The 26,912-nt window shown below is 35.4% G+C and overlaps 1 protein-coding gene and 1 long non-coding RNA gene across 5 annotated transcripts; both read left to right on the top strand.

Moving 5' to 3' along the window:
• Positions 1-410: 410 nt before the first annotated feature.
• Positions 411-1,623, top strand: LOC145034142 (uncharacterized). The gene is made up of 3 exons (XR_013677919.1): positions 411-486; positions 577-753; positions 1,465-1,623. It is a non-coding gene; the product is annotated as an uncharacterized LOC145034142 (long non-coding RNA).
• Positions 1,624-3,563: 1,940 nt separating this feature from the next.
• LOC145037791 (uncharacterized) lies at positions 3,564-5,558 on the top strand. Of its 4 annotated transcripts, none has more exons than XM_078986513.1 (3): positions 3,564-3,853; positions 4,312-4,347; positions 5,020-5,558. In XM_078986513.1, exon 3 carries the CDS (start codon positions 5,030-5,032, stop codon positions 5,447-5,449), a length of 420 nt encoding a protein of 139 aa, XP_078842639.1. In that variant the 5' UTR covers positions 3,564-3,853; positions 4,312-4,347; positions 5,020-5,029; the 3' UTR covers positions 5,450-5,558. The 4 variants fall into 4 exon arrangements, with proteins under 4 accessions (XP_078842639.1, XP_078842636.1, XP_078842638.1 ...); XM_078986510.1 differs by having other exon boundaries at positions 4,312-4,513; XM_078986511.1 differs by lacking the exon at positions 3,564-3,853 and adding an exon at positions 3,861-4,233 and having other exon boundaries at positions 4,312-4,513.
• Positions 5,559-26,912: the final 21,354 nt, after the last annotated feature.

Below are 26,912 nucleotides of genomic sequence, written 5' to 3'. Positions count from 1 at the left end.
TAATAATAATAATAATAATAATAATAATAATAATAATAATAATAATATTATTATTATTATTAATAATAATAATAATAATAATAATAATAATAATAATAATAATAGTAATAATAATAATAATAATAATAATAATAATAGTAATAGTAATACTAATAATAGTAATAGTAATAGTAATAGTGATAGTAATAGTAATAGTAATAGTAATAATAATAATAATAATAATAATAATAATAATAATAATAATAATAATCTACTCTTCTAATAAAACATTACCACAGCGGCCACGTGGCAATTGCTAAACCCCCTCCCAACGATTTTTCCCGATCCAAATTCTATGTGAAGTTCCGAAGATACCCTTTCTGCCTCTTCAAACCTCATCTGCCTTCATTCCGCTCTGTTCGTTTGAAACAATTGAGAGTTTCCAACTTCTATGCGATAAATCAGCTCCTAAAGAAACCGGCTCTCAAATTCCAGAGATTGTTGAAAGTAATCATTTCCAAAATTATTTATTTGTCTCTTTATTTATATGATTACAATTACCCTTTCATTTTAACCCTAATTAGTATTCTTAAATAGTTTCATTGGTCTCTTTCTACGAAACACATATCTGGCTATGGAACAACGAAGAATCAGAAATTGATGGTCATCTTCACCAACAACTTCAGGTAAACATAAGTCTGTTCCTCCCCCGATCGATTTCAGTAAACCCTCCGAATCTAACACTCAACTACTTCATCATCGATCATCATCAAGGTTAGTTTCAACTTGTAAAATCTCTTTTCCTTCTCTTATCGGTTCTTTATTCTCTCAATTTTGCTTGATTGCATCATTTTGATTCCAGTGTTGTTCGTTAGTGATAGGTCTTTGTTCATTTTAGGGCTGGTAAATCTGATTCGATCAATTTCATAATGTTTGCTGATTTATTGGAGACTTTAGCATTAATATTACATTTATTTGTCGATAAATCCACTTTTATTTCTTCTTGGTTTGTAACAGTTTTTGTTTGACTATTTTCGGGTAATTTTGTTGATTTGGTATTGATTCTAAGTGCATATATCATTAAAAAGGTCATGTTTATATACAACCTAACTGTTGTATTAGTTTAGTGCAGTAACTTGTGAGATACCAAATACTATTAGGTTTCATGAATTAATGCTCTTATGGAGAATGTAACAAATGGACAAGAGAATGATTAGGAACATGCTGATTTTATAGAGATTATGTGATAAGTTTCTAAAAATTATTTTGTGGAAGAAATAAATGGATAGACTAAAGTTCGGAACCATGGTACTTTGAGAAGCATGCATAATACATTTACAGCAAATCCTTTTATCTCAAAGCAGTGAGATGGACTAAAATTAGAAATCATAACAAATGCAACCTATGGAAAATCTCTTGACAATATCTTTTTGTTAGTTTTGACTACTAAAATTAGTGATATATTTTTCATTGTCCTTTTGCCAGGTACACTTGCTTGTATTGTTGAAGATCAATTACCATTTACTGACCTCCTAAACCCTAAACCAGTTCTATCCGCTAATGAAATTTTCATGTTGACACACACATTTTCTTTTAAAACTCCACTATAAACTTCAAAAAATTCAAACTTTGTTTTGATTTATTTAACAGAGTGTTTTTTTTATCTTTGTAAATCAGTCTTGGTGTTTTTTGTTTAAAGTAGATAAAATTATTTACACTTATAGTAATGCAATTTGAAATTAATCCCATTTACATCATATTACTTTCAGAACTAATACATTATGTGTCATTGTTTTTTGTTAGGTGTTATTTTGATATGTTTTTTAATGTCATGAGTGTGTTAATGTAGGTAAATGTGACTATATATGTGATACTTTATTTTTTTTCCAACATGGACCAATTCTAAAATTATTAATTGATGTCAACAATTAAAGTACTTTAACGTTTGAAGTACTTAACTTATGTTGCTTTCCTTAAATATCATATGACTACCTGTATTTAGTATTCAGGTAACTCATTTACAACAAAGTGAATTTTCTGAGTTTGTTTTAGGATTATTTTGCAGCATTTGGACCATTTTGCCCCTGATATCTGCTCATCAGTTTTTACTTCTATTTTGATATGGGTGATAAATTATCTATTTGATTGGAAAATAAGTGAAGATCATGCCTAAGTATAGGATAGTATGTAGTTGAAAGATGGCAGTCAATTTTGGGAAGCCACTGATGGATGTTTTCACTTTTATTAGTAAAAAAACATGAAGAATGAGATTCAATCCAATGTTTTAGTAAATTTAATGAATGCTTATATGTAAATATTGTACTTTTATACCATCAAAGTAAACAAGGTTACATTTCAATTTGAATATTTTTGTTAATTTTTTTAAACAAGTACCATTTTTTTTGTTTTTTTTATACAAGGACCATTTACGTTAATTTTTTAAATAGGGATCATTTATGTTAATAGATTTTTTTTGGTTTTTTTTTCACCTGTATCGTGTGTATTGCATGAAAAGGTAACATACTTTGATTTTATTGTTTGGTTTTCTTTCACTTGTATGGTTTTTTTTTTTCGTGAGAACAATGTACTTTTTTTTGGGTTTCATGTCACCTGGTATGATTTTGTATGTGAAAGGGAAATGTACTTTGATTAATTTTGTAAGTGATAGTGACATACTATCTAAATTTACATAAATGGAAACTGAAATTTACCATTTTATTAAATTTATATGTATAATTTAGCATCCTACTTCCTAATTATGTCATATTATGTGTAAGTTTGCTTCAAATCGAAAGTAGGTTGCTATAAATTTACTAATTTTCAAAGTCACAATGGCATACTATATAATTTTACACAATTACCCTTTTATTTACAATAAACTAGATTATAACAACCTAGTTTCATTTAGTTTGCAGCCTACTTTTCTTTAATTTAACCTCATAACATCATTCCGTTTAAGCATTTATTTTGATTATCTTACTATCAAAGTTGCATGTTACAAGTATGACTAGGATAATGATTAAAGCTAAAAGAGTAATCTTGGTTGAAATAATTAACTTTTGAATTATAAGTTGATATAACTTTTATTAGTTTGATTTACGTTAAGAAGGATCCTTTTTTATTCATTATGCTTTATGTTTTACTGTAAATCGAGAATAGATTTATAACCTTAATAATATATCTTTTTTAAAAAGAAAAAACATTATTATTAATAAACAAAATAAGAGCAAAGAACCAGAATTAAAGTAATGATAGAAGGTAAATGAATTACTAAATATATCCTTATGATATCTAACTTTACATGAATTAAAGTAATTACAAATTACAAAGTTATTAAAAAACACAATATTACAATTCATAAGTTTTCTAAATTAATGCTATATTATTTTATTATATAATAGTAATAGTAATAGTAATAGTAATAGTAATAATAATAATAATAATAATAATAATAATAATAATAATAATAATAATAAATTAGGAACCAAATACACTCATTATCCAAACTATAGGGATGATTCGTGTAATTTACCGTAATACATCCCCTAATAATAATAACGCATTTCTTTTTCCCTAAAAAAAACGCTCCGCAGACCGCAGCTTCATCCTTGTGCTGCTTCATCGCCGACGAAGGATCCGTCGAAACTGCTCATCGCCGGCGCTGTTCAGTTTTTCTGTTTTTTCGGAAATTTGCTTGCTCTCCATCGCTTTTCGTTTGTTTCATTCAATCGCTTTCTTCTTCCCTCCCACTACCTTGATTTTCGATTGGTGATGTCCAAGAACAGAGCATCTAATTTCATTTGGTTGCGTTCGGTGATTTCAATTCGGTTTGTGGTGTTGCTAAACAGGGTATCTAGTTTCGTTCAAGAAGAAGGTAATTAGAAGTTTATTCTTTGTTCATGTCGTTCTGTCGTTGATTTATAAGCTTTTGTTTGTATGAATTGTAATTTTGATAGGTCTTTGCTATTGATCAATTAAGCACAACAATAAACAATTAAACATATTCCCTATTTCCATAATTCCAAGTAACAGTGTTTTCTTCAATGCTTTTTCTCTTTCAGAATTCATTTCATATGATGTTTCGATTCATCTTAACTGAACGTTCTTTCTTCCCTTGACAAGTTTTGATTTATTATAGATACGGTCAATCTGATTTCATTTTTCACGTTTCTATTGTTGATCGAATTAACATTCAAACTCGATAAGATTTCAGCAAACCATATCTGATTAAGCTCGCCTTCCACTTGTTCTGAGGTGCTAGTATTCGATTATCAAACCTCTGCATAACTCTATTATCAAACCTCTTCATATTCAATTATCAAACCTGTGTAGGTGTTCGATAAAATGGGACACTACAGCTGATCCTGGGTAAAATTTGCTACTCTCATCAGTGCCAATCAAACACTATTTTTCCTTCCCGCCATGTGTTCGATAAAATGCCTAAATGAAATTCTCAAGTGCTGCCCACAATGATATTGGAAAATTCGATAAGACGGTTTTTATATTAGCACTTCTACTTGTTCTTAATGGAATTGTAAGCAGTTCTACTTGTTCTGTATCTGCTTTGTTCAAACTCTTTTTGGTTCTGAATTGCCTATAAATCTTGAATGCTTCTTCTGTTATTAATTTGAAATGCATATGAATCTGTGTAATTTTTTTTATGTGTTTAAAAGAAAGCATGTGCATTAAGAATCCGGAATGCTTCTTTGTCAACTCCCTAATACAATGATGTTAAATCATATAGAAAGTACTAAATTACAACTCATATTTCAGGCTTGTAGTTCAAGAAAACTCAGCACACATTATAAAACTAAAATTAGTAGCAAATCATAAAATCCCAATAATAGTACTTAACATTGTAATGTCTATAAATTTGGTTGTTTTTGCAAAATTAGTTGAAAATGAAAGAGATCTTGGCTGTTTGTAATCATTACGAATTATGATCTTCTTTTTAAAAATGAAAAAATGATTCTTTATTGAAAAAAAAAATGAATTTTTGATAGCTAAGAAAATTTGTTCTTCTCTTGTGACACCATTTAGGCAACTAACAATGCTTCCATTAAAAGATATCACACCAGCAGCAAGAAACAACATCAACACACAGTTCATAATTTTGGAAAAAGGGAAGATAACATTAGAAGGAGGACAAAACAAGACATGTATGGGATTAGTTGCAGATGAAACTGCATCTGTTCACTTTCAATTATGGAATGAAGAGTGTGATGCGTTTGAGGCAGGAGACATTATTCGTTTGTCAAATGGGATATTTTCTTACCAACGTGGCAATAATCTTGTTTTGAGGGCAGGGAAAAGAGGGAAGGTGGAAAAAGTGGGAGAGTTTACAATGGCGTTTGTTGAGTCACCAAATATGAGTGAGATTTTGTGGACCCCGGATCCGAATAATTCGGGGAAATACGTACGAGAGTCTGTAATTTCGACCCATTCGCGTATTTTCCCACCAACCGTTTAGATTGTGTTTCTTTAGAATAGGTTGGATTGTATTCTACTGGACAAGTTTTGTAGGACTATTTTTTGATGATAAAAAAGAAGAAGGGTATTTACGTCTTTTGTATCAGAAATTGAGAGTGTCTCTGGTTCACTATGTTTTATCTTTTTGTTAGGAAAAAGTTGCAATTTTTATTTAGTTTTTCTTTTTTACATTGAACGTCAGTGGTGTCAAGTCGTGTCATGTCATAACTTATTTAAAATAAAATTACCGGGACATGTGTGTGTGGGCCCCACACACATATGTTATATTATTTGGGGTTCATTTTAAGATCACCCTTGTTTAAAGGATTATGTACGTGATTACGTTTTGTAGATGTTTCCGTACATCTACAAAACTCTAGAAAAAGTATGTTATTATGGGTGCTTTGAATGGTGTGATGAATAAAGAAGGGGGTTGTAATAGCATCAAATAAGGGGGATATTGTAGCATCATTTGGGTACTTAGTGGATGAATTAAGCATCAAATTAAACACACGAGGTTATAGCATGCGGAAGTTGTATAAGATATATCATCCTACTTTCTAAAGGAAGGTGTTAATGACATCCTACTATCAAAGTAAATGAATGATAAATAGAAATATATACACATTAATGTTTTATGTCAAAAGTGCATTGTCTATTCAAAAATAAATTTATTTTTTTAGTTAAAAGTGCATTGCCTGTTTAAACAAATTTGATTTTTTATTCGTCAGTTTTATGTCAAAACTGCATTTCCAAGACACATGTATGCAGCATAAAGTTACTGAACTTGAGATATTTGTGTAGAATAAAGTTGAATTTCTTGGCTTCTTTTGCTCTCAATTCTCTCTTTGTAGGTGAAACATGGTTGTGAATTAGTGCTTCATATTACCTTTGGATTCAACAAATAACACTCAAACCCTCAGTTCATATGAGAATTCAGTTATGTTACTCCACCAATACTATCAAGACTTTGAGTACCTTTATTTTGAGATACTATACCCCTTTTGAGGACAATGATGTTTTTTTTTTTGCACAGCCACAATTTTATAAAGAAAAACTAGCAAAAGCTAGAAATCAAAAACCAATTACAAAGAGTCATATAAAAGGGGGGTTTTGCAACCACTGGGACCAAGATATGCGACTTTTGCTATTCCTACTAAAGATCCAATTAAAAGAATGAATGACAATGCCTTAAAAGATATAACATTTCCATAATATACTACTGGACATTGATTCCCAAAATCATTATCATCTGCAAATTTCAAGAACCATATTAGATTTTGTTGGATAAATTAACACATAACGGAAATGTTAATTACTTGATGGGTAGCTATATTAACCGTTACCTCACATTTCTTGGTGTATTTCATCACTACATGTGCGTTAGCTGAACATCATGTGGAATGCATACAACTTCCTAAGGATCCAAGGTACCAACATAAATGTAAATGTAATTGTATCATCATCTGATATGTTGACTGTGATTTCAAGTAGGCTTAGCTTCATGTTAAGATAAATTTAATCTTCAATTAGATTAACTGCAACTTAACAAAAGACATATCATAATAGAAAAAAATGAAAGTAAGAAAATTACCTTCCTATTTTTTACAATTAGCTCCTAAAGACTTCCCAATTGCCATAGCTCCTCCTTAATACAATAAGCTTTGGGATAATTTTCCCGTTCTATTGTTGTGAACACTCTGAAAAAACAAAAGGAATCAACAAAACCCAACAAAATTTCAGATTAGTGGGTTCTTTATCCCCGAATTAGTGTATTTTTCCCAAAAAAAAAAAGCTCCATGTAACATCCCAAAAATCATGACCGAAAATCTCATTTTTAAATCATTTATCGAACCAAAATCTATCAATTCATAGCATAAGTCGTAACATAAAGTCGGGGTGTTAATTTAAAACATGTTCTTATTATCAGAGTAAACATCTCAAGCCAAACTTCTTGGTGTGTGCCATGCGATCACCCCGAGCTCTTTCCGCCACTACCGGAAGTACCTGAAACTAAAACTGAAAATCGTAAGCACGAAGCTTAGTGAGTTCCCCAACCAACCAAATACCATATACGCATAACCAGGAACACATAACCATATACTGGGCCCCCGCCCACTGCATCTGGCCTCGCCTGTCATCGGGCCCCGTCCGGCCTCAGGCCCCGTCTGCCATCAGGTCTCACTTGGCATTGATCCCCGCTCGATATACAGATTTGTTTCTCATAGGTCCCGCCTGTTTCTGGGCCTCGCCCTCCATACACATACATACAAACAAAATATCATACTAGTGCATACAAAACATAATCTAACTAAACCATGTTCTAAGGCCTTGCCTGACTTGGGGCCCGCCCTTAGTCTGCTACTGAAGTAGTGAAACCCCGTTCATACTTCTACTAGTAGTGAGATACGGGCCCCCGCTCACACTCACACCCTTCCTATCACGGGCCTCGCCCCTACTATACTAATATCGAGATATGGAACCCCATCCATACTCAGCTAGTGATGAGATACGGGACCTCGCTCACACTCACCTCCTTACCAGGCACATACAAGTATCATGAACACAACAAGTATAATCTAACATTCAACCTAAGAACCTTCCTCGGGATTCCCTGGTATCGAAACCCCAGTCCGGAGACACACTATTACCTAACATACTTCGGGCTTACCTCGACATCGGACCCTCGGTCCGAAACCTACCATACTGACACATGCAAGAATCACAAAGACCTCTAGCATCCTAACATTCATCGGGCCTCGCCCAACATCAAGACATAACCCGGAACATATATCAATAAATGCCTAGGGCTAACCCCCGAGTCTTCCTTCTACTCATAAACATAAGCATAAACATAATGGGCCGACATTATGGCCGTAGACCCATGCACACAGTGAGGAGACTCACCTTGCACTGTTGAACCCTGCTGATACTCCTCCTGACTGCTAACTGGCAATTCCCGAACTGCTGATCCTCCGATTCCCCGAGCTACCAATACCAAAATATCAATTAGTCCAATTCAATAATCCTTCTTAGGGTAAAAGGGCCATTTTACCCCTAATCCAATTTGGTCCATAACTAAGGCCCAAACCATAATATAAAAGGCCCAATACTATGTAAGCTTCCCAAGCCCACTAATGGCCCAATTTGCCAAATTGGGCTCAATCCCTCTAATAGGCCTTACCCCAAGCCCAAAACTTACAATTGAACCAAATTAGCTGATTCCTGATGGCCCATGAAGACCAAAGACCCAAAGCATGGCCTAAAACACGGCCCAAATATACAAAACCCAAACAGATGGATTACGCAGCGCGTACCACTACGTACGCTAAGCGTACTGGCCAGGTAGTGCGTACGCTGGGCGTACCTCCTTGTACGCTCAGCATAAATCTCCTGTTAAGTCCTTTTTTCCATTAAGTGCTTATTACACCACTCTAGAGGCTACAAACTCAGATCCAGATCCTTTTCCATGTCTTATTTCATAAAGTCACGGACTTGGTGACTTTACTTGGCCCCAAACAACTCAACTCCAAAAATGATCTTCCACTTCCAAAAAGAGGGCTAGATCTCATGCATGACTATGAATGGGCTAGCAAGTTCGAAACTTTACTACTTATGGACTACTCTTAGCCTTGAGGGTGGCAACCCTAAGCTCAAAAACGAGATTCCATCTTAAAGGTCTAATCTTGGGACCCAAAATGACTCCAAAACTAGATCTGTTCATCCTTAATTAAAGTCATGAACTTCATACCTCCAAGAAGTCTGAAATGAAGCAATAACCCCAGATTTATATATTCGCCTTTAGTCCCCCACCTTCCTTGTTCTTCACTTGCTTGAGGAAATGGCTTTACAACTCTAGAATATTGTCCACAGGCCTCTAAAGCTCCAAAACACTCAAAGGAGGGTTAGGGTTTCATAGCAGCTCTTTAAGGTGGAATGGAGGCTGAAACTTGAGTGTATAACATTCCTTATATAGTGGCACACCCTAAATTTAGGGTTTCTAGACTCTGGACGTATGTTGGGCGTACGCCTATGATACCCGCGATCATTCTCCTTTATACATTGGGCGTAATCCAGCTTACGTTGGGCGTACCCGCACGCTTCCATTTTGCCTGCATGGTCCTCCATGCCAACTTTTCTCCATAAGGGACCATTTATGCCACTATCTTACAAGTGCCATGACTTCCTCACCCGATGTCTGTTTCTGACGAACTTTATATCCATGAAAAGGGGACGAGAAGCACTACACTCCTAACGATACACTTCGGACCAAAAATTCTCAATTAAAAACTTCAAGACCCATAGAAGACCGAAACGCTCCTCGCCTCGAGATCTGAAATCCCTAAACAAATACTTTCAGAACAGGGCGTTACACTCCAAATTGCAATAGTATGAATCATGAAAACACCAATAATAACATTAATACATATATGATTGAATAGAATATCACTTTACACAACAAATGTATACCTTTTAAACAATTTCAACTCAAAGTTGATGCAAAAATAAATGTATAATAAAGTTTACCTCAAATATGGTTCAAGTATGTATGAGGACATTTTGATCACAAAAACGAATCATTAGGCCAGCTATTACGTTTTGATCCCGAGAAAGTCTTCACATGTGTTTTTGCTGCATATTTCTCTATGTTCAAGGTTAACCCTGCAACAACCACTTACACTATTACATTATGACCCCATTAGATAAAATTTCATATTCCATGCATATTTATACCCCATTTATAACAAAAAAGACTGGAAATTTATGTCGCGTTATCATTACTGCATTCAAATTAAATTGCCTACGAATATCTTCATCAAAAAGTTGAAGTTCAATGAAGAGGCATGTCAATAGTTGAAGTGTAATGCTACTCTATTTCAAAAAGCTTAGAGAAAAGAAACAAATTCCTAAGTTTTGTATACATATATAAACACAAATACACACAAATAAACAAATTCAAAGCCTAAACTTATCACCTCTGATTTGAGAGCACCATGGTTTGCAATCAAGCAATGTACTGGATTTCTTTTCATTAATAGCAACAAAAAATTCACTCGTGAGGTGGAATTCTAATTATACCTGGTGAAGCAGGAATGTTGTGACCTTGCATTTTTTAAGCCCTGAAATGCAAGAGGTTGCATTTGAATTGTTAAGAATCAAACATCTCTCTTAGTGAAAGCATTTCCTCACAATCATTTTCATGAAGGAGGGAATCTTATGACACTTAGATTTTAATGGTGTATGTGTTTCAATCCATGTGAATTTGTTAAACCCAAAGTTTACGACAAATTCAAACTCATATGGATCGAACTTTCTTAATATTGATTTCTTTGCCTTATGGTAACACAGCTGCCCACCATGTCTTCCAAGTAGTTAAGAGCTCACCTTTTCCTATCAATGTACTTTTCATTGATCAAGGTCCTTGCCTTTTGTCACACCCCAAAACCGGAACGGCGGAAACGTTCTGGGGTGGATGACGTCATGTCAAGTATCACAATACATGCATTATAGTAATCAAAGTACAACAAAACATTGCATTAATAGTAATAGTTTTACATAGTTTACATAACAGGGTATCAAAGTAATACAGACAAATGTAATAAGAACAACATGGTACTAAGCTATCTTCATCAACAGCTCCGGGGAAGTACCTGTCTAATGCTAACCTGAGAATACAAGTTATTTGAAAAGTGAGTATCAGCATTTTTACAAATGCTGGTGAGTTCATAAGTAATTAGTGACATTTTATTCAAATAACTTTATAATGTAGTAGTTTAAGAGTTACAGTGTATTAGAGTTCTTTCCAGAAAATCCTATATTTTCTTTTATAAAAGCGGCCTTCTACCAAGACTGGACGGAGTTATGTGGTAAAAAGTAGTTTTCCCTTAATCGCTATCATTATCAAAATACTGAATTTGATTATTAAAGGAAGCAAGAGAAGTCAGGGAAATAACATATGCCTCAGCAGTGAGGATAGCTGACTAAGGCAAAGGAATCATAGACTCCAGGAGAGTATCGAACGAACGACATGCCTGGTTCCGTCTAACAAATGGAGACACAGACCCCAGAAGGTACCAAATGAAAGGTACAGCTGGTAAGGTCTAAAACAGTGAATACAGACCGCAGACAGTATCAAATGAAAGATACATCTTGCAAGGTCAAAACAGAGAATACAGACCGTAGACAATATCAAATGAAAGATACATCTTGCAAGGTCAAAACATATAATACATATCGCAGACAATATCAAATGAAAGATATATCTTGCAAGGTCAAAACAGAGAATACAGACCGCATACAGTATCAAATGAAAGATACATCTTGCAAGGTCAAAACAGTGTGACTCTAAAAATGAGTTACCAACATACAATGTAAATTGCCGGTGAAATAGTGTTACCTTAAGGCCATGAATTATAAGGTAACCCGGGATACTCGTAACCATACTAACCGACACTAGAGTACCAGATGCCCTACAAGCGTCTATAAAATATGACATTTGTCACCACTTGGCTTGGTAGGTCGTGGACTGTAGCTAGCAGTCAGGGTGCGGGGGTGTCAATCTCGTATAGATCTATACACACAATGTCTGCTCTCCCTACAGGAGACTCTGGTTACCAACTAGATGATGGACAAGGCCGTGTCCCGAAGATGCATCCCAAATAGTGGGTAACGGGTTTCTAGTTGGTAGTGGGTTTCTAATGTAAGTGTTGAACTAGAGGTAGAGACTCATAACTAAACTAACTAGAGCATACATGTACGTCTATACTCGTATACATACTATAAAACTAATTAATCAAACGACCTTCGGACGGCCATCCGATCCCACCAGACCACATCTCAACGAAGAAAAGGAAATAGGGCGGACGAGCCTTCCTAAGTCCTTCAATCATTATTTATATGTACCTATACAAGCATAGACATACATCTAACTACGACTGAGTGTGATCAAGTGGAAACCTATCATCGTGGTATGAAATCGTACAGTGTGGGATAGCCGATTCGTGGTGTGAAATCATACAGTGTGGGATAACCGAATCGTGGTGTGAAATCTTACAGTGTGGGATAACCGAATCGTGAAGTATAAGTGTACCTAGTATAAGTGTATCACGAAGTGGAAATGACAACTGATGAAGTAGAAGCATCTAACAAGTATAAGTGACTACAAGTATAAGCGAAATAGAGGCAATAACAGGTATAAGCGTATCAGGAAGTGAAAGCGTTATCAAGTAGGAGTTTACAATAAGTGAAAGCGAAGCAGCGGTAACTAACAAGTATAAGTATACGACGTGAAAGAGAAATTTGAGAAATTTGACGAAAACCTTGGAAAACCTTTATACTTAGGAAAATCACATTTTAGTATTCTTTGGTAAAATAAGTTTGAAAACATGTAGAAATCTTTGGAACCTTTATAAACCAGTTTGAAATGATTTTAGATACAACAGTACAAGTAAGAGTTCTGAAACAATTGAAAACCATTATAGTATCCTACTCGGTAAAACAGTGTACAATGTGGTAAAATCTCGTGCATGCGGGTTATCAATCACATGTGATTGATATGATAACTGGCATGTTTAACTTGTATTCCCCCTATAAAACATGTAAAAACATTTAAAAGGTTCATTCAGGGGTATGAACTCATCTGGCGTAAGTGGATCCGATGAAGGCGCCGGTTGGGTGCTCGGTGTCAAGTAAAGACTTGGACACACTTACTGACCTATTTAACATATGATAACATATGTTTACATACAATTAGTACATATAATACTAATTAAACAAGTATACGCACCCTAAAGAGCGGAAAACACTTTGGTTAAGTGTTTGGGGTGTCTCGGGTAACAACTAAGGGCTCAAATGGCTTAGGAATGGAGTTTGCTCTCCGAGAGTAAACTCTCTACACTTAGTTTATGGCCCAGGGACAACTCCCCATGAGTTAACGACCGTAAACTCATGGTGAGGGGTTCTAGTGTGTTTTAAAGGCTGAATCTTGTTCGTGGGATTTTTCTAGGTCCAAAACTAAAAGGTACGAATGAGTTTAAGGTCTTTAAGGGCTCCATTATGGAGTTTATGGCCCATGAACCATCCGTAAGGGAGTTCACGGCCGTGAGCTCCTATATCATGGGTTTATTTAAGTTTCAAGCCCCTAATACCCTCCTATTAATTTATAATGAAGTGTGAGGCCATTTAGGGGAATTAAAACGAACATTTTGGCATGATTGGGGGAGTTTACGGCCTTGACATATTTCTGGGCCGTAAACTCCTTTTAACCCCTCAAATCTTTGTGTTTGAATGATCTAAACCCAAAATACCAAGTCCCTAAATTATGTATGAAGCTTAAGGGTGGTTTGGGAGTGTTTTTGGGGGCATTTTAGCATGGATTAGAGGTGTTTACGGCCTAAGCATGTGCTTGGTCCGTAAACTCTCTTTTATGCCCTAAATCCTTGTGTTTTAAATGTTTAAACACTCCTAGGCTAAACCCCTAATTAGTTTCCAAGCCATTAGGGACATTTTAGGGTCATTTTGGCCTCATTTAAGGGGTTTACAGCCTAAGGAGGATCTTAGGCCATGAACTCCTTTTCAACAGCTTAAATGGTCCACTTTTAAGCTATAATCACGAGTCATAATGTTTAGAACAAGTTAGGGTAAGTGGACTTACGATTTGGAAGCGTTTGGTTGCGGTTTTGAGTCGAAAACGAGTCTAGAGAGAGAGAGTATAGAGAGAGAGGGTGGAAAAGGCTCAAATGGGGTTTACTCCCCCTTATATATGGGTGGGAGTTGGAGCTCAGTGGAATTCTACCCGATACTGCCGTTATACGGGGCTTTTGGTTGCACCCGATTTAGTGGTCGTGATAATAAAAACTAACTTTTCCATTTAAATGGAAATGTGTATTACAAGTTTTTATTTCTCTTATCACGACTTAACAACATGAAGATATAAATAAATGATATATTTATTAAATTGGCTGCCTCTAATTAACGGAACTTTTTACAAAAGGTGATATTCCGTTAACGGTAACGGGGAAATGTAACGGAACAAACTTGGGTTGTTACACCTTTTATGCATTCAAATGATAACTCATAGAACTCACATGCATAATTAACTTAATTAGAACAGCACAGAAACAAAATAATGTCAACACGATAGGTTGTAAACCTCAACTCATGTGGTAGTGATGACTGATAAGGTCTATTTTGATTTCTTCTTGAAACCTTTCAAGACCATTAAGACTCCCACTGACTCCTTAACATATAAGATTCTCTTGTCAATAAACATTTCTTGACAAACAAATATTCAAGAGTTAGTGTAGTTTTTATCAAAACACTTCATAAATTGGTCCTAGTTGGTCTTTGTCTTATCCAAGACATCACAACTTTCCACATTTGATGAATGTTATAAACCTTCTTAATACTTATCACTCAATTTCACAATCTTAACTCTAAGACTTGTTTTGGAACAAAGTATCATTGACTCCTTGATTTAACCATTTCTTCAATTCTTGATTCCTCTTCTTAGACATGTAATTGTACTAAGACTCACTTAGAGGATCAATTGAGATATGGTTCTTAATCATTAAGACCTATCATAAAGCATAAAAGGTACTCTCCCTTCTTCTTAGAATGGAGAAACTTTTATCTTTCTGCCTACTTGATTCTTCTTATTCATTCTGCTATTGATTTAAACTTTTTTCAATCAATTCAGAATTACACTTAATCCTATAAGTATATTCATATTTACTAAACCTTTAGTAAATTCATGACGAATATCTTGTTACTCTTATGGTGGACTTGATCAACACGCAACCTTGTGTACTCGATCTCCTAGTCCTTCACTTGACACTTTGTCAATGAATTTGTCTAATTTCCAAATATGAAATTTCTCATTCATCGTGTAACCAAGTTGCATGATTCCAAGTTTCTGTCCAATTGAAGCTTGGGCGATGAGAAACTCTCCCTATTTGGTAAATTCTCAACATTTCCACAAATAAAATAATTAAGAATCAAATCGATTATTGCTAATAATAGAAACATTTTAACATCAATTTTTCATACACACCATTATAAGGATAAATAAATAAAATTTAAAATCAAAATTTATTTTATTGCGGAAAAATTTGTCCTTACAATGCAATTCATTGAAAAACTATGCTAATACATCTTACTTAGCAATCTTATTCTAACTCCAAGTAGTAGCTCAAGAATCTAATCTTCAAGTAATGTGATCGAAATCCATTCCTTCACGGTTAGATTCTGTTCACTTCTTCCTTTAAGCTTCCTTTCTTTTCTTCGATCCTTCAAAACATCAATTGTAATCTTATCACATTATGTATTAAGAATCTAGAATAGGAGCTTTAAAAGAGTTAGTCAATTGATTTTACCTAAAGTAGAGCCATATGTTTTGACTCTCCCATCTCTTAGTTCTCTTAGGTAAATAGCGCAGCTTCGTCTCCAATGCCCCTTCTCTTGGCAATAAAAACAAATTGACTCTTTTGGAACAGGACATGGAACTACTTCAGACATTGCCTTTACCTTATGATCAAACTTTTCGATCATAGCATGTCTTTCATTGCCATTGTCTATATCCATAGAGGTCTTGAAGGCAGATTCACCAATTAACTTTGCTTTTCTATTGCGCCAAACCATTGTTGATTCAGCAGCAATAAGCATATAGGTGAGATCTATAAGGGTCACGTCGCAGTTCATCATATAGTACTCTCTTACGAACTCACTATATGAGTTAGGAAGTGACTGGAAAACCCAATCAACATCCATCTCCTCACAGACAACAGATCCGAACATTCTTAACCTATCAATGTGTGACTTCATCCCTAGGACGTGTACACACACCGACTTTCCTTCTTTATGTTTACTTGCCAAAAGGGCTTGAGTGATCTTGAACTTTTCAAGCCTTCGAACTTGTGGGTTTGGGAGAATAATTGGCAAGGTGGAGGAAGAGAAGCATGATCTCTTGTTCCTTGATCGAATCGTGGAATATCATCTTCATGCGGAATGCTTGTTCCATGGGATTTGGGAAGACCATAGTTGTCATACTTTGACATCTACAAAACGGTAGAAAACGAATTCAAGTTAGTTGATTGATTGAGTCCTTAGTAAATCACCCAAATGAGATACTAAGGCTAGGACCTAACACAATATGCTACAACCTAGAAAAGGGATGTCGTAATCTAGTTGCAAAATATTTGAAGATAAGTGAATGACGATTCACTAATTTCCACCATGAAAAACGAAAAAGAAATTTATGTTTTATATCTATGAAAACTCCTAGATCCTTTGAGATTCATTGAACATTTCAATGGCATGTTTAAATCTCGATATGCCCCTCTAGTTTGTGACTGGGATTCCGAGGATCACAAAGCGGGTGTCAATAACCATGCAAACTTACATGGTGCCCCCACATGTTACCGTCACCTATTCGATGTGCCGGTAAACCACACATGTTCCACCGAACTATGACAAACATTGAGTCACCCTTTGCTACATTTGCTTAGAACCATTTAGTGTGCCGGTTAACCACACGTGCTCCACTAATGTCTTTGCAAGGGCACAAAGTGTAATTTCATGGAATTGCATCAATTCACTTTTGCCTAAAGTAACTAAGATTTGGAATTTGTAAAACATTTAGTTACTTATGTACTTCATTATACTTATAATGGAAGGTTTTGTCCTATCCTACCGTTCGGCTAACGACTCTCCACTAGTCAAGATTGCGGTAGGTAAGAGTGGATACCCATTCAATCGCCATTTTATAGGCAATTTCCTTAAACACCCCTTATAGACTAGCTTCGTGAATGAGGCCTACTAACGGTAAGACTAACTTTTACTCATACATATATAATGTTAGAATTTTAATGTTATATATAGTATAGGGTGTATTTTACACTTTTAAAATACTAGGAGGTCATATTTAACAATTATACTTTTAATTCAATTAAATTTTAAACCTAAACTTTTATGGATTTATTACACCTCTTTTAATTATACACCTTAATTAATTAATAAAACCATAAGGGTGTGATTTGAACTTTTTTTTTGGAAAGGGAACTTCCCTAACGAGGGTTTCCGGGCCAGCTTTCGCGCACCGACTAATCCCTCGCTGCAAACATGAGGCTTTGCCTCATGCCCTGGAGTCACTGCAGGCGAACCTCCATGGCCACAAGGGCTTAGTAGTGCCAAGATTTGAACATGGATCAATAGGTTATCCACCATATCTTCCACATATCTTACCAAATCACCACAACCCAAGTGGTTGTGATTTGAACTTTTCAAAACAATACTAGGGTTTTAGAATTTAACATTCCTAAATTAAACTTTTAATCAACTTTTAAATTCCAAAACTTGAGGGCAAGTTTTGAAACATTTCAAAACATTAGGATTTAGAATTTAAATATTTCAAAATCAAACTTTTCAATCAAAATTTAAATTCCAAAACTTGAGGGCAAGTTTTGAAACCTTTTTCAAAACATTAGGGTTTCAACTATTTAAATTCTAAACTTTCAAGTTCTAATTTAAACTATAAAGCCTGAAGCGACTAATTTGAAACTTTTCCAAACTTTGTCAAGAATATTCTAGATCACATAATTCAAATAAGGCAATTAACTATAATTGGTGGTTATCTAATTAGATCTAGTTCAAATTCTTACAAGATAATGATCAAATAATTTCCATAACTTAACATTTATCAAATAAGGTAACAATTATCTAATTAGATGACCAAATCTTTTATTTTGACAAGGATAATCATAAGGAATCAATAAAATTCGAATTTTATTAATTTTAAACAATTATGGCAATTATCCTAAGTCAAAATAGGCAAAAATCCCAAAACAGCCTCCTTCTGACGCTCGAACTCGCCGAGTTCCTCTATGGACTCGCCGAGTTGGAGCTACTCGTCGAGTCCACATTGGAACTCGCCGAGTTCATCAGACAGGGGGCCAAAAAATCGATTTTACAGCTTGAACAAACAAACAAGGCATCAATACAATAGAAACCAATCATGGCTCTGATACCACTGATGGGTTTTGGTCATAAGAACATCCTATGTGCTTATACAAACCCTAATGCTTGGATCTAGGTTTCTCTATTGTACATGCAAGTTATCCAAGACTATAAACCCTAGATCTAGCATATGATAATCAATACAACATATAATTAGGGTTTAGATCACACCTTGATTGTTATGTAGCAATAACAATCTCAAATCCTCCCTGTAATGACTTTAGAAAGGTTAGAGTCACAAATGTCACTCCTCTAATGGTTCACAAACACCAAGAGCAGGAGGATGAAGAGGAGAGATGATGGAGGTTGCCCAAAATGTGTACTAACCCTAGAAGAGAAGTTCCCCACGTTTTTGAGCCTTAAGGGTTCTATCTATAGTGAGGCTATTAGGGTTATCTAACAAGGAAACCCTAATTTGGATGCTTAAGCCCTAGGCAACCCATGGACTCCTTTCCTTAAGGCCTTGGACGATTTCTAATGGGTTTCCCCATAGAATTCGTCCATCCTTATAATATAAGGCAATCCATGGCCCAATTGCAATTATCTTATAATTAAAATTCTAGTCCCTTAAGTTTAATTAATCTCTTTTAGTCACAAACTTAATTCTTATTAATTCTTGACTAATATTAATTAAACAATATGATTTCTCCTTTAATATATTATTCTCATAATATATAAATAAATCATATTTAATCCTTTCTCTCCATAATTCATCCTATCAAGTTGCTTTGGTGAAGGCAACCCAAAAGGACCATGCACCATCGGGTCAAGTACATACCAAAATAGTTATGGACTTAGACACTAATCCAACAAGATTCCTTGAAGTGATTCCAGCAAGTGCGGGTTTATTCCAATGCTCAAAACTTATTTATAAGCACTCATGAATGTTGTAACAAACCTTTGTTATGTCTAATACCATTCAGGCAATCTACACACCAATTCATGACAGTCTTCATTCACACCTACTTCCAACATATGAACGATTGTGGATCGTTTGAATAATTCGATTATTCTTAACTAACTCAATTATTCAGGAAGTCAAAACATGCAAAGCAAAATAATAGTCAACACAATACAATAGCTATACTAATGAATAACACTCCTTTATTTAATCATCAAATGTCAATTACAATTATCTATTACTCGATTCTAAACTATCTAATCCAAACTAACATCGTGCTTCATCCCAATGCTCCTAGCGTGCTGCAAATGCTTAACCCTACTCAGTCCCTTCGTAAGTGGATCTGCTGGGTTATCCTCTGATGATATCCTCTTAACTATGAGGATTCCTTCTTCTACCTGATGTCTAATAAAGTGATATTTTATGTCGATATGTCGAGATCTTCCATGATCCCTCGGTTCCTTGGTCAAGGCAACCGCTCCTTCATTATCACAAAAAATTTCCATAGGCTCCGATATGGTAGGTACAACTCCAAGGTCTCCAATGAAGTTCTTCAGCCATATTGCCTCCTTTGATGCTTATCTCAATGCAATGTACTATGATTCGCACGTTGAATAAGCTACAGTTTCTTGCTTGGAACTTTTCCAAGTCACTGCTCCTCCATTAAGGGTAAAGACCCAGCCCGACTGTGAACGGTAGTTGTCCATGTCGGTCTGGAAACTGGCATCACTATACCCTCACACCTTTAAGTCACCACTCCCTCTGAGAACCAGAAACCATTCCTTTGTCCTCCAAAGGTACCTAAGGATATTCTTGACTGCGGTCCAATGTGCTCTGATGGGGTTCCCTTGATATCTACTGACCATGCTTAAAGCAAAGGCCACATCAGGGTGAGTACAAGTCATAGCATACATGATTAAGTCAACTATGTAAGCGTAAGGTACTCGGCTCATCTCAGCTATCTCGGCTTCAGTACTCGAACTTTGAGTCTTACTCAACTTAGCAGTAATTTGGATCGGTAATTCTCCCTTCTTCGAGTTCTCCATACTAATACATTTTAGTACCTTGTCCAAGTAAGTATTCTGACTAAGTCCTATTAGTCTCTTACTTTGGTCTCTCACTATCCTTATTCCAAAAATTGTTAGGTCAAAATATGGTTTATACTTTGCTTTTCTGGGCAATTGTATTCTTCTGTAATATTTTTGGAGTTTACGGTCATGTTTACGATTGAGTTTACGGCCGTAAACACCTTACGGCCGTAAACCCTGTTTACGACCCATGTTTGCCCGGCCCATATTCTCATGTATATATATAGGGATGAAGGGTGTAAGGAAAAAGATTGATAAACACGAATAGATTTTACGGCCAGAGAGAGAGAAGAACTATTGTGTGTTAGTGTGTGTGTGAATCTCTTGTATCCGGATCATAATTCATATCAATACATACAAGATTCATATTACTCTTCTTCTCCTTCTCTTCTATTTGATCTGACATCATCCGTTTGATTAGGATTCCGCACCATCAAACGGATTTGATTGATACACAGATAAATTAGGGACTTACAATTGGTATCAGAGCTTGGTTGTATTAGTCATTTTGTCAGATTTTGAGCATTATTTTATCTTATTTTCGAAATATTTTAGCGTTTTTGGATAGATCTCTGATAATTAAGGGGGGTTTCTTCTTTGCATTTTTGATAAAAACGAGTTTTTGAGCAAAAAAAGGTGAAAAACGTCGTTTTTTTCAAGGGTTTACGGCCATAGTTCACGGCCCAGCCATTTGCTCGTTCAGCACGTATTAAAAAACAGGAACTGATTTGGGGCTGCAATGGATCGAACACGCGACCCTTGGTTCCTCCCTTCAGTGTTTTCCCAACTCATCTAGCTTGCTAGATGATAAATTCCTTCCGAATTTAATTCATAAAGCGACTTTTTCGGTTCAAATTTCACATTTTTTACACTTTTTACCCCAAAACTAAATTTCTTTTAATTTCAAATTCCTTTTTCATCCAAAATAAAAAAATAAATACATAAATAAATAAAATTAATAATAATAATAATGATCTAATAAAAAAATTAATTAATAATAAAATTTTATTTTTTTTACTTTTTATTTTAATATTTTGACTTTGACTTTCAGGTTTGACATTTGATTTTAAATTTTGACTTTCTCGTTTGATTTTTAAATTTTCAAACTTAGCTTTTCGGTTTGACTTTTAAGTTTGACTTTTTTAAGTTTGACCTTTTAAATTTGACTTTTAAGGATGACTTTTAAAAAAAAGGCATTTTTAAATTTGACGTTTAAGTTTTATCTTAGCTTCTAGTTGTGCTTTTTAATTTTAAGGTATACGAGGGACTTGAAAATATGAAAGAGAGTCGTCAGGATATGTTAAGACAAAATCTCAAGATTTTCGATTATATCCCTAGAGAAACCCTAGAAACTCAGTTGCAGCGATTTACTACACTTACTACTGAGATGGATATAGCTGGGATCTTCTTGTCCAAATCTGAGATAAACAAAAAGCTATTGAATTCACTTCTGAAATCGTGGGATATGAATGTGGCCATCATCAAGAAGACAAAAGATCTCAATCATCTTAGTCTTGCTGATGTAATTCAAGAACTTGATGCTTTGAAGTGTAGAGAAACAATGAGTTCTGAAAACATTCCGGTCACTGAAATTACATGTACTCCAGCTTGTGAAGCTACGATTAAATTTCTTCGGGAACAAATTGATTTATTTAAAAGAGAAGTTGAGGACCTGAGATATGAAGGATATCAACTCAGGAAAGGAAAGAAACCCCTGAATGCTGAGTTAGAAGCAAAAACCAAGGACTTTAGGAAACTTCAGGAAGAGTATAGCAACAAGTGTGAAAATTATGATTATGTTAAGAGACAAGTTGCTGCTGTAACTGAAGAACTTGACGCTTTAAAAATTAAGTGTGGAAAACTGATCTCAGTTTCAAAAATTATATTGCGTCAAGTCAGACAGTCGAGTCCTTATATGAAACCCAATTAAAATTCAAAGAAAATCAAAACAAGGGTCTAGGGTATGATAATGTACCTCCTCCTTATAATCATAACTACACATCCATCCCTATGACACAGGACGAAACTGACAGGGACCCACATCTTCGATATGGCAAACGAGCTGGATTTGTGTCAGGAGGAGTTATTAATGTTGAAAATACTGATGTTTCTGTTACATGTGAAGGTAAAGTAGCAGAGGATGAGAACAAGGAGAGTTCTTTTGAACAAACAAATGACCCCTTGAACTCTAAATCTGTTACTCCTAACAAACCTATCGTTGAGAAATACATGCCTCCAATTCCAACGTAACAAAGTGCCTGTTGCAATTGTGCATGTGGGAACAACAAGAAACAAGGCAAAGATACGCCACCAGGGGCAGGAAGAAACAACTTCACAGTGAAGAAAAGTACATGTTTTCACTGTGGAACACTTGGACACATTGCCAGAATTTGTCCTAATCGCGCATACGTTCCCTACTATGCACAAGGATGGAAAAACGCGCCAAGAGGTAGATTTTTCAAAAGAAACCCCTCAAGGTCACGTTCAGGTAACGCCAACTGGAATGCCAAGAAGGCCAAGAATTCAACTCCCAAGGCCAAGAATCAAACTCATAAGGCCAAGCATCCAACTCCCAAGAACAAGAAGGGAATGTTGGCCCAGAAGTCTAGTTCAAGAGATGCTCCTGTATAACCAAGACCGGCTAGGTCAAAGTCATCTCGGCAGCCGACTTCAAGTTCCAAAGCAAGTGCCGAGGCACCCATTGGATCGACAAAAAAATGGGTTAAACCTGAATATAGATGGGTACCAAAGGTGAAAACTCCCAAATCTTCAAATGACTCTAATATTTCATTGTCTTCTATTTGTGATAAGCAGGATATGTCATGGGAGAGAGTACCCTACATTAATAACAATGGTCGACCCAATTTCAAAATGGACTGGGTTCCAAAGACCAATTAATCCCGCTCTGTGTCGGAGCAGCTATGGAGGCATATCATCAGACTTCGGTTTGTTGGTAGAGGCTGTTCCAGGCACATGATAGGAGATATCTCTCAACTGTACAACATTCAGACCTTTGTTGAGAGTATGTGTCCTTTTGTGGGAAAGGAAGAAAGGAAGGGATCACTCATGGGGTTAGTACTTAACGATGTGAAGAATTTTTGGAACTATTCTGAGATTACGCGTGCTGTTCTCAGACCTTCTGGATGCAAATTCAATCAGTGACTTACAGTTTGAGTTTTCTTCTCTATACTCCTAAGTTTTTCTTAAGCTGATTCGTTTTAAAGACTAATTTTTGTTTTAGGATAGTTTAAATTTGCGCATTTATTTTCGTTTCTATCCTATGCACAAATTTAGGGGGAGAAATAAAAACAAAACAAAAATTTTAAAATTTTAAAAAATCCAAAAACATTAGAAAATCAGAAAATCAAAAAATATGTTGGTTATGAAAAGTGCTTGCAGGAGATGTTTTGGGAAATGAAATTAACAAGTGATAACGGGAAATCTGAATCGACGTAACGTACCTAAGTTGAATCGTCTACGCTCTGTGCACGATGCGCTGGTAGGCACGAAAAATTTTAAATGGTCTTGACTAGGGAGAGTTGAACATAATGAATTTAAGGACTTGACAAACATTTACCTGGTTAGATCCGTTTAACCTGATGTCATGACGCTCTGATAGGTTGAGCAGGGAGATATACATGGGAATCTATCGGTCACATTAAATAACCCGTACTTAGAACCGTGGTTTAACTTTTCCTCGATGTGAGGATTTTGTCCTTAATTCCGGTTCGATGGGGCGACTGGTAAATTCCGATAAATTAGGTCTGTAGAATATCATTTTCTTTCTTTCCATCTGTTAGTCATATGTTATCTCCTTTGCGTGACTTCTAATCCGACCTGGTACACAACATATGCAACTCTATTTCTCTGTAGGCTATATATGTGAAATACTTCTTATCTGTTAGCCATATGTTGTCTCCTTTGCGTGACTTCTAATCCTACCTGGTACACAGCAGATGCAACCTTCTTCTTCTCAACCCCTCTGAAGTAATAAGTAATAGAATTATGAATCTATCCTCTCTCTGAATGGTTATCTGCTCATCCAGTGTAAGGAGTACTTTGGAAGTTCTTGATGGCTGGGGCATATCAGGAAGTGGGAAACACGTTCTAGTACACTTAAAATTGAACACATACAGATTGTCTGTAGATCTCGCTGCTCGATTTAGGTGGACAACAATATCCCTGGTTGTAGTCAGTTAAATGGTCATAAGAATAATTTATTTAAGAATTAGGGCCAATCATGATAATAAAGTTATAATTAGATATATGCATGTATCATGTCATTGGTAAAATGTCCAAATCTTGTCACAAATGTTTCGTGTTTAAGTGGACCACAATATTGGCGATCGATCAGACGAAGATGTGAAGATAAGGGTACCGACAAGTGGAATAAGGCTGTCCAACAACTTTGATCCCAAATCACTCTTAAAGTTGGCTATTATTTTTGTTTTTGTTAAGTTTATTCATAGTTTCTTCTAATTTAAATATTAGGGGAGAATATAAAAAAAAAAAAAAAAAAAAAAAAACAAACAAACAAACAAACAAAAAAAATCCAAAAATAGTGTAATTTATGTTTTATTTATTGTTCAGAAAAATCAAAAATCCAAAAATATTTTTTTTCTCTATTTTATTTCTTTTTCATAAAATATAAAAAAAATTCAAAAACATTTTTGTTTTTGTTTTAATTTGTGTGCTAAGTTTTCTTGTAGTTTTGTTTTGTCTAGAAAAGTGATTTCAGGTATAGATAAGACTCATGGAGTTTGTGTTGAAGATTTCTGAGCCAAAGCTTCGTCTGTGAGCATTGAAGAATTCTCATTTGAAGGAGCAAGAAATGAAGATTATTCTTTCAACATTCAATCCTTCAACCCTAGAAGCAAGGTGAAGCAGAAATTGAAGATTATATGACGGATTGCATTGAAGCCTCCTCAATCAGTCTGTTGCTATCGTTGTACCTGCTGAGTGATCCACAAGATTTGTTTTCTCTAAATATTCTCAAGCTGAAAGCGTCATCTTTCAAGAACCAGTACAAAAAGCCTCCTCACCCAATGGACGTTCAATGTCAAATTCTGCAGAAAAGCTCAAGTGCTCAAGATGAAGTCATTCATTGAAGATTCATCAAGTTCATCTTGAAGTCGTGAAGTCATCGAAGATTAAAGGTGAAGCCAATGCTCCCAATGAAGATCAACAAGAAGAGCCAACGACTTTTTAGGGGGAGCTTGTTGGGTCAATTAAGAAAAGAAAGATATAAACCAAGGGGGAGATTGTTGGGTCAAAATATGGTTTATACTTTGCTTTTCTGGGTAATTGTAATTTTCTGTAATATTTTTGGAGTTTACGGTCATGTTTACGGTTGAGTTTACGGCCGTAAACCCTCTTTACGGCCCATGTTTACCCGGCCCATATTCTCATATATATATATATATATATATATATATATATATATATATATATATATATATATATAGGGGTGAGGGGTGTGAGGAAAAAGATTGATGAACACGAATAGAGTTTACGGCCAGAGAGATAGAGAAGAACTATTGTGTGTTAGTGTGTGTGTGAATCTCTTGTATCCGGATCATAATTCATATCAATACATACAAGATTCATATTATTCTTCTTCTCCTTCTCTTCTATTTGATCTGACATCATCCGTTTGATTGGGATTCCGCACCATCAAACGGATTTCATTGATACACAGGCAAATTAGGGACTTACAAAAATATAGGAAGCCTCTCTGAGGTCCTTCATAGCGAAACACTTCCCGAGCCAGGACTTAACTTCCTGCAGTTCCGGGATGTCGTTTCCTATGAGTAATATGTCATCAACATATAACACGAGAAAACTAACTATACTCCCACTAGCTTTGACATATACACATAATTCATCTTTGCTTCGTACAAATCCAAACTCTTTGACTTTCTCATCAAAGCAAAGATTCCATCTGTGAGATGCTTGTTTAAGTCCATAAATGGACTTCTCAAGCTTGCACACTCTATAGGGATGCTTCACATCGATAAAACCCTCTAGCTGAGCCATGTACACTTCATCGGCCAACTTCCCATTAAGGAAAGCGGTTTTGACATCCATTTGCCATATTTCATAATCATGAAATGCAGCAACGGCTAGCATCACCCTAATAGAATTAATTTTAGCAACTGGTGAGAAGGTCTCATCATAGTCAACTCTGGGAGTTTGAGTAAATCCCTTCGCAACCAATCGCGCCTTATACATGTTCACATTCCCATCCATGTCCGTCTTCTTCTTGAAGATCCACTTGCACCCAACCGTCTTACGTCCGAGCACATTGTCAACCAAATTCCAAACTTGGTTGTCATACATGGACTAAATCTCGCTGTCCATCGCCACTTTCCATTTCGCAGACCCTGGGCCTGCCATGGCTTCCTTATAGTTGTTAGGTTCATCTAGATTTACTAGTGTACTATCACTAATATATGTGTCCCCTT

This window comes from Lactuca saligna, chromosome 3, assembly GCF_052625555.1.
Source record: "Lactuca saligna cultivar CGN05327 chromosome 3, ASM5262555v1, whole genome shotgun sequence".
Lineage (NCBI taxonomy): Eukaryota > Viridiplantae > Streptophyta > Magnoliopsida > Asterales > Asteraceae > Lactuca > Lactuca saligna.
The sequence above is the reverse complement of the archived record's forward strand: the minus strand, read 5'-3'. Positions and strand labels throughout refer to the sequence as shown.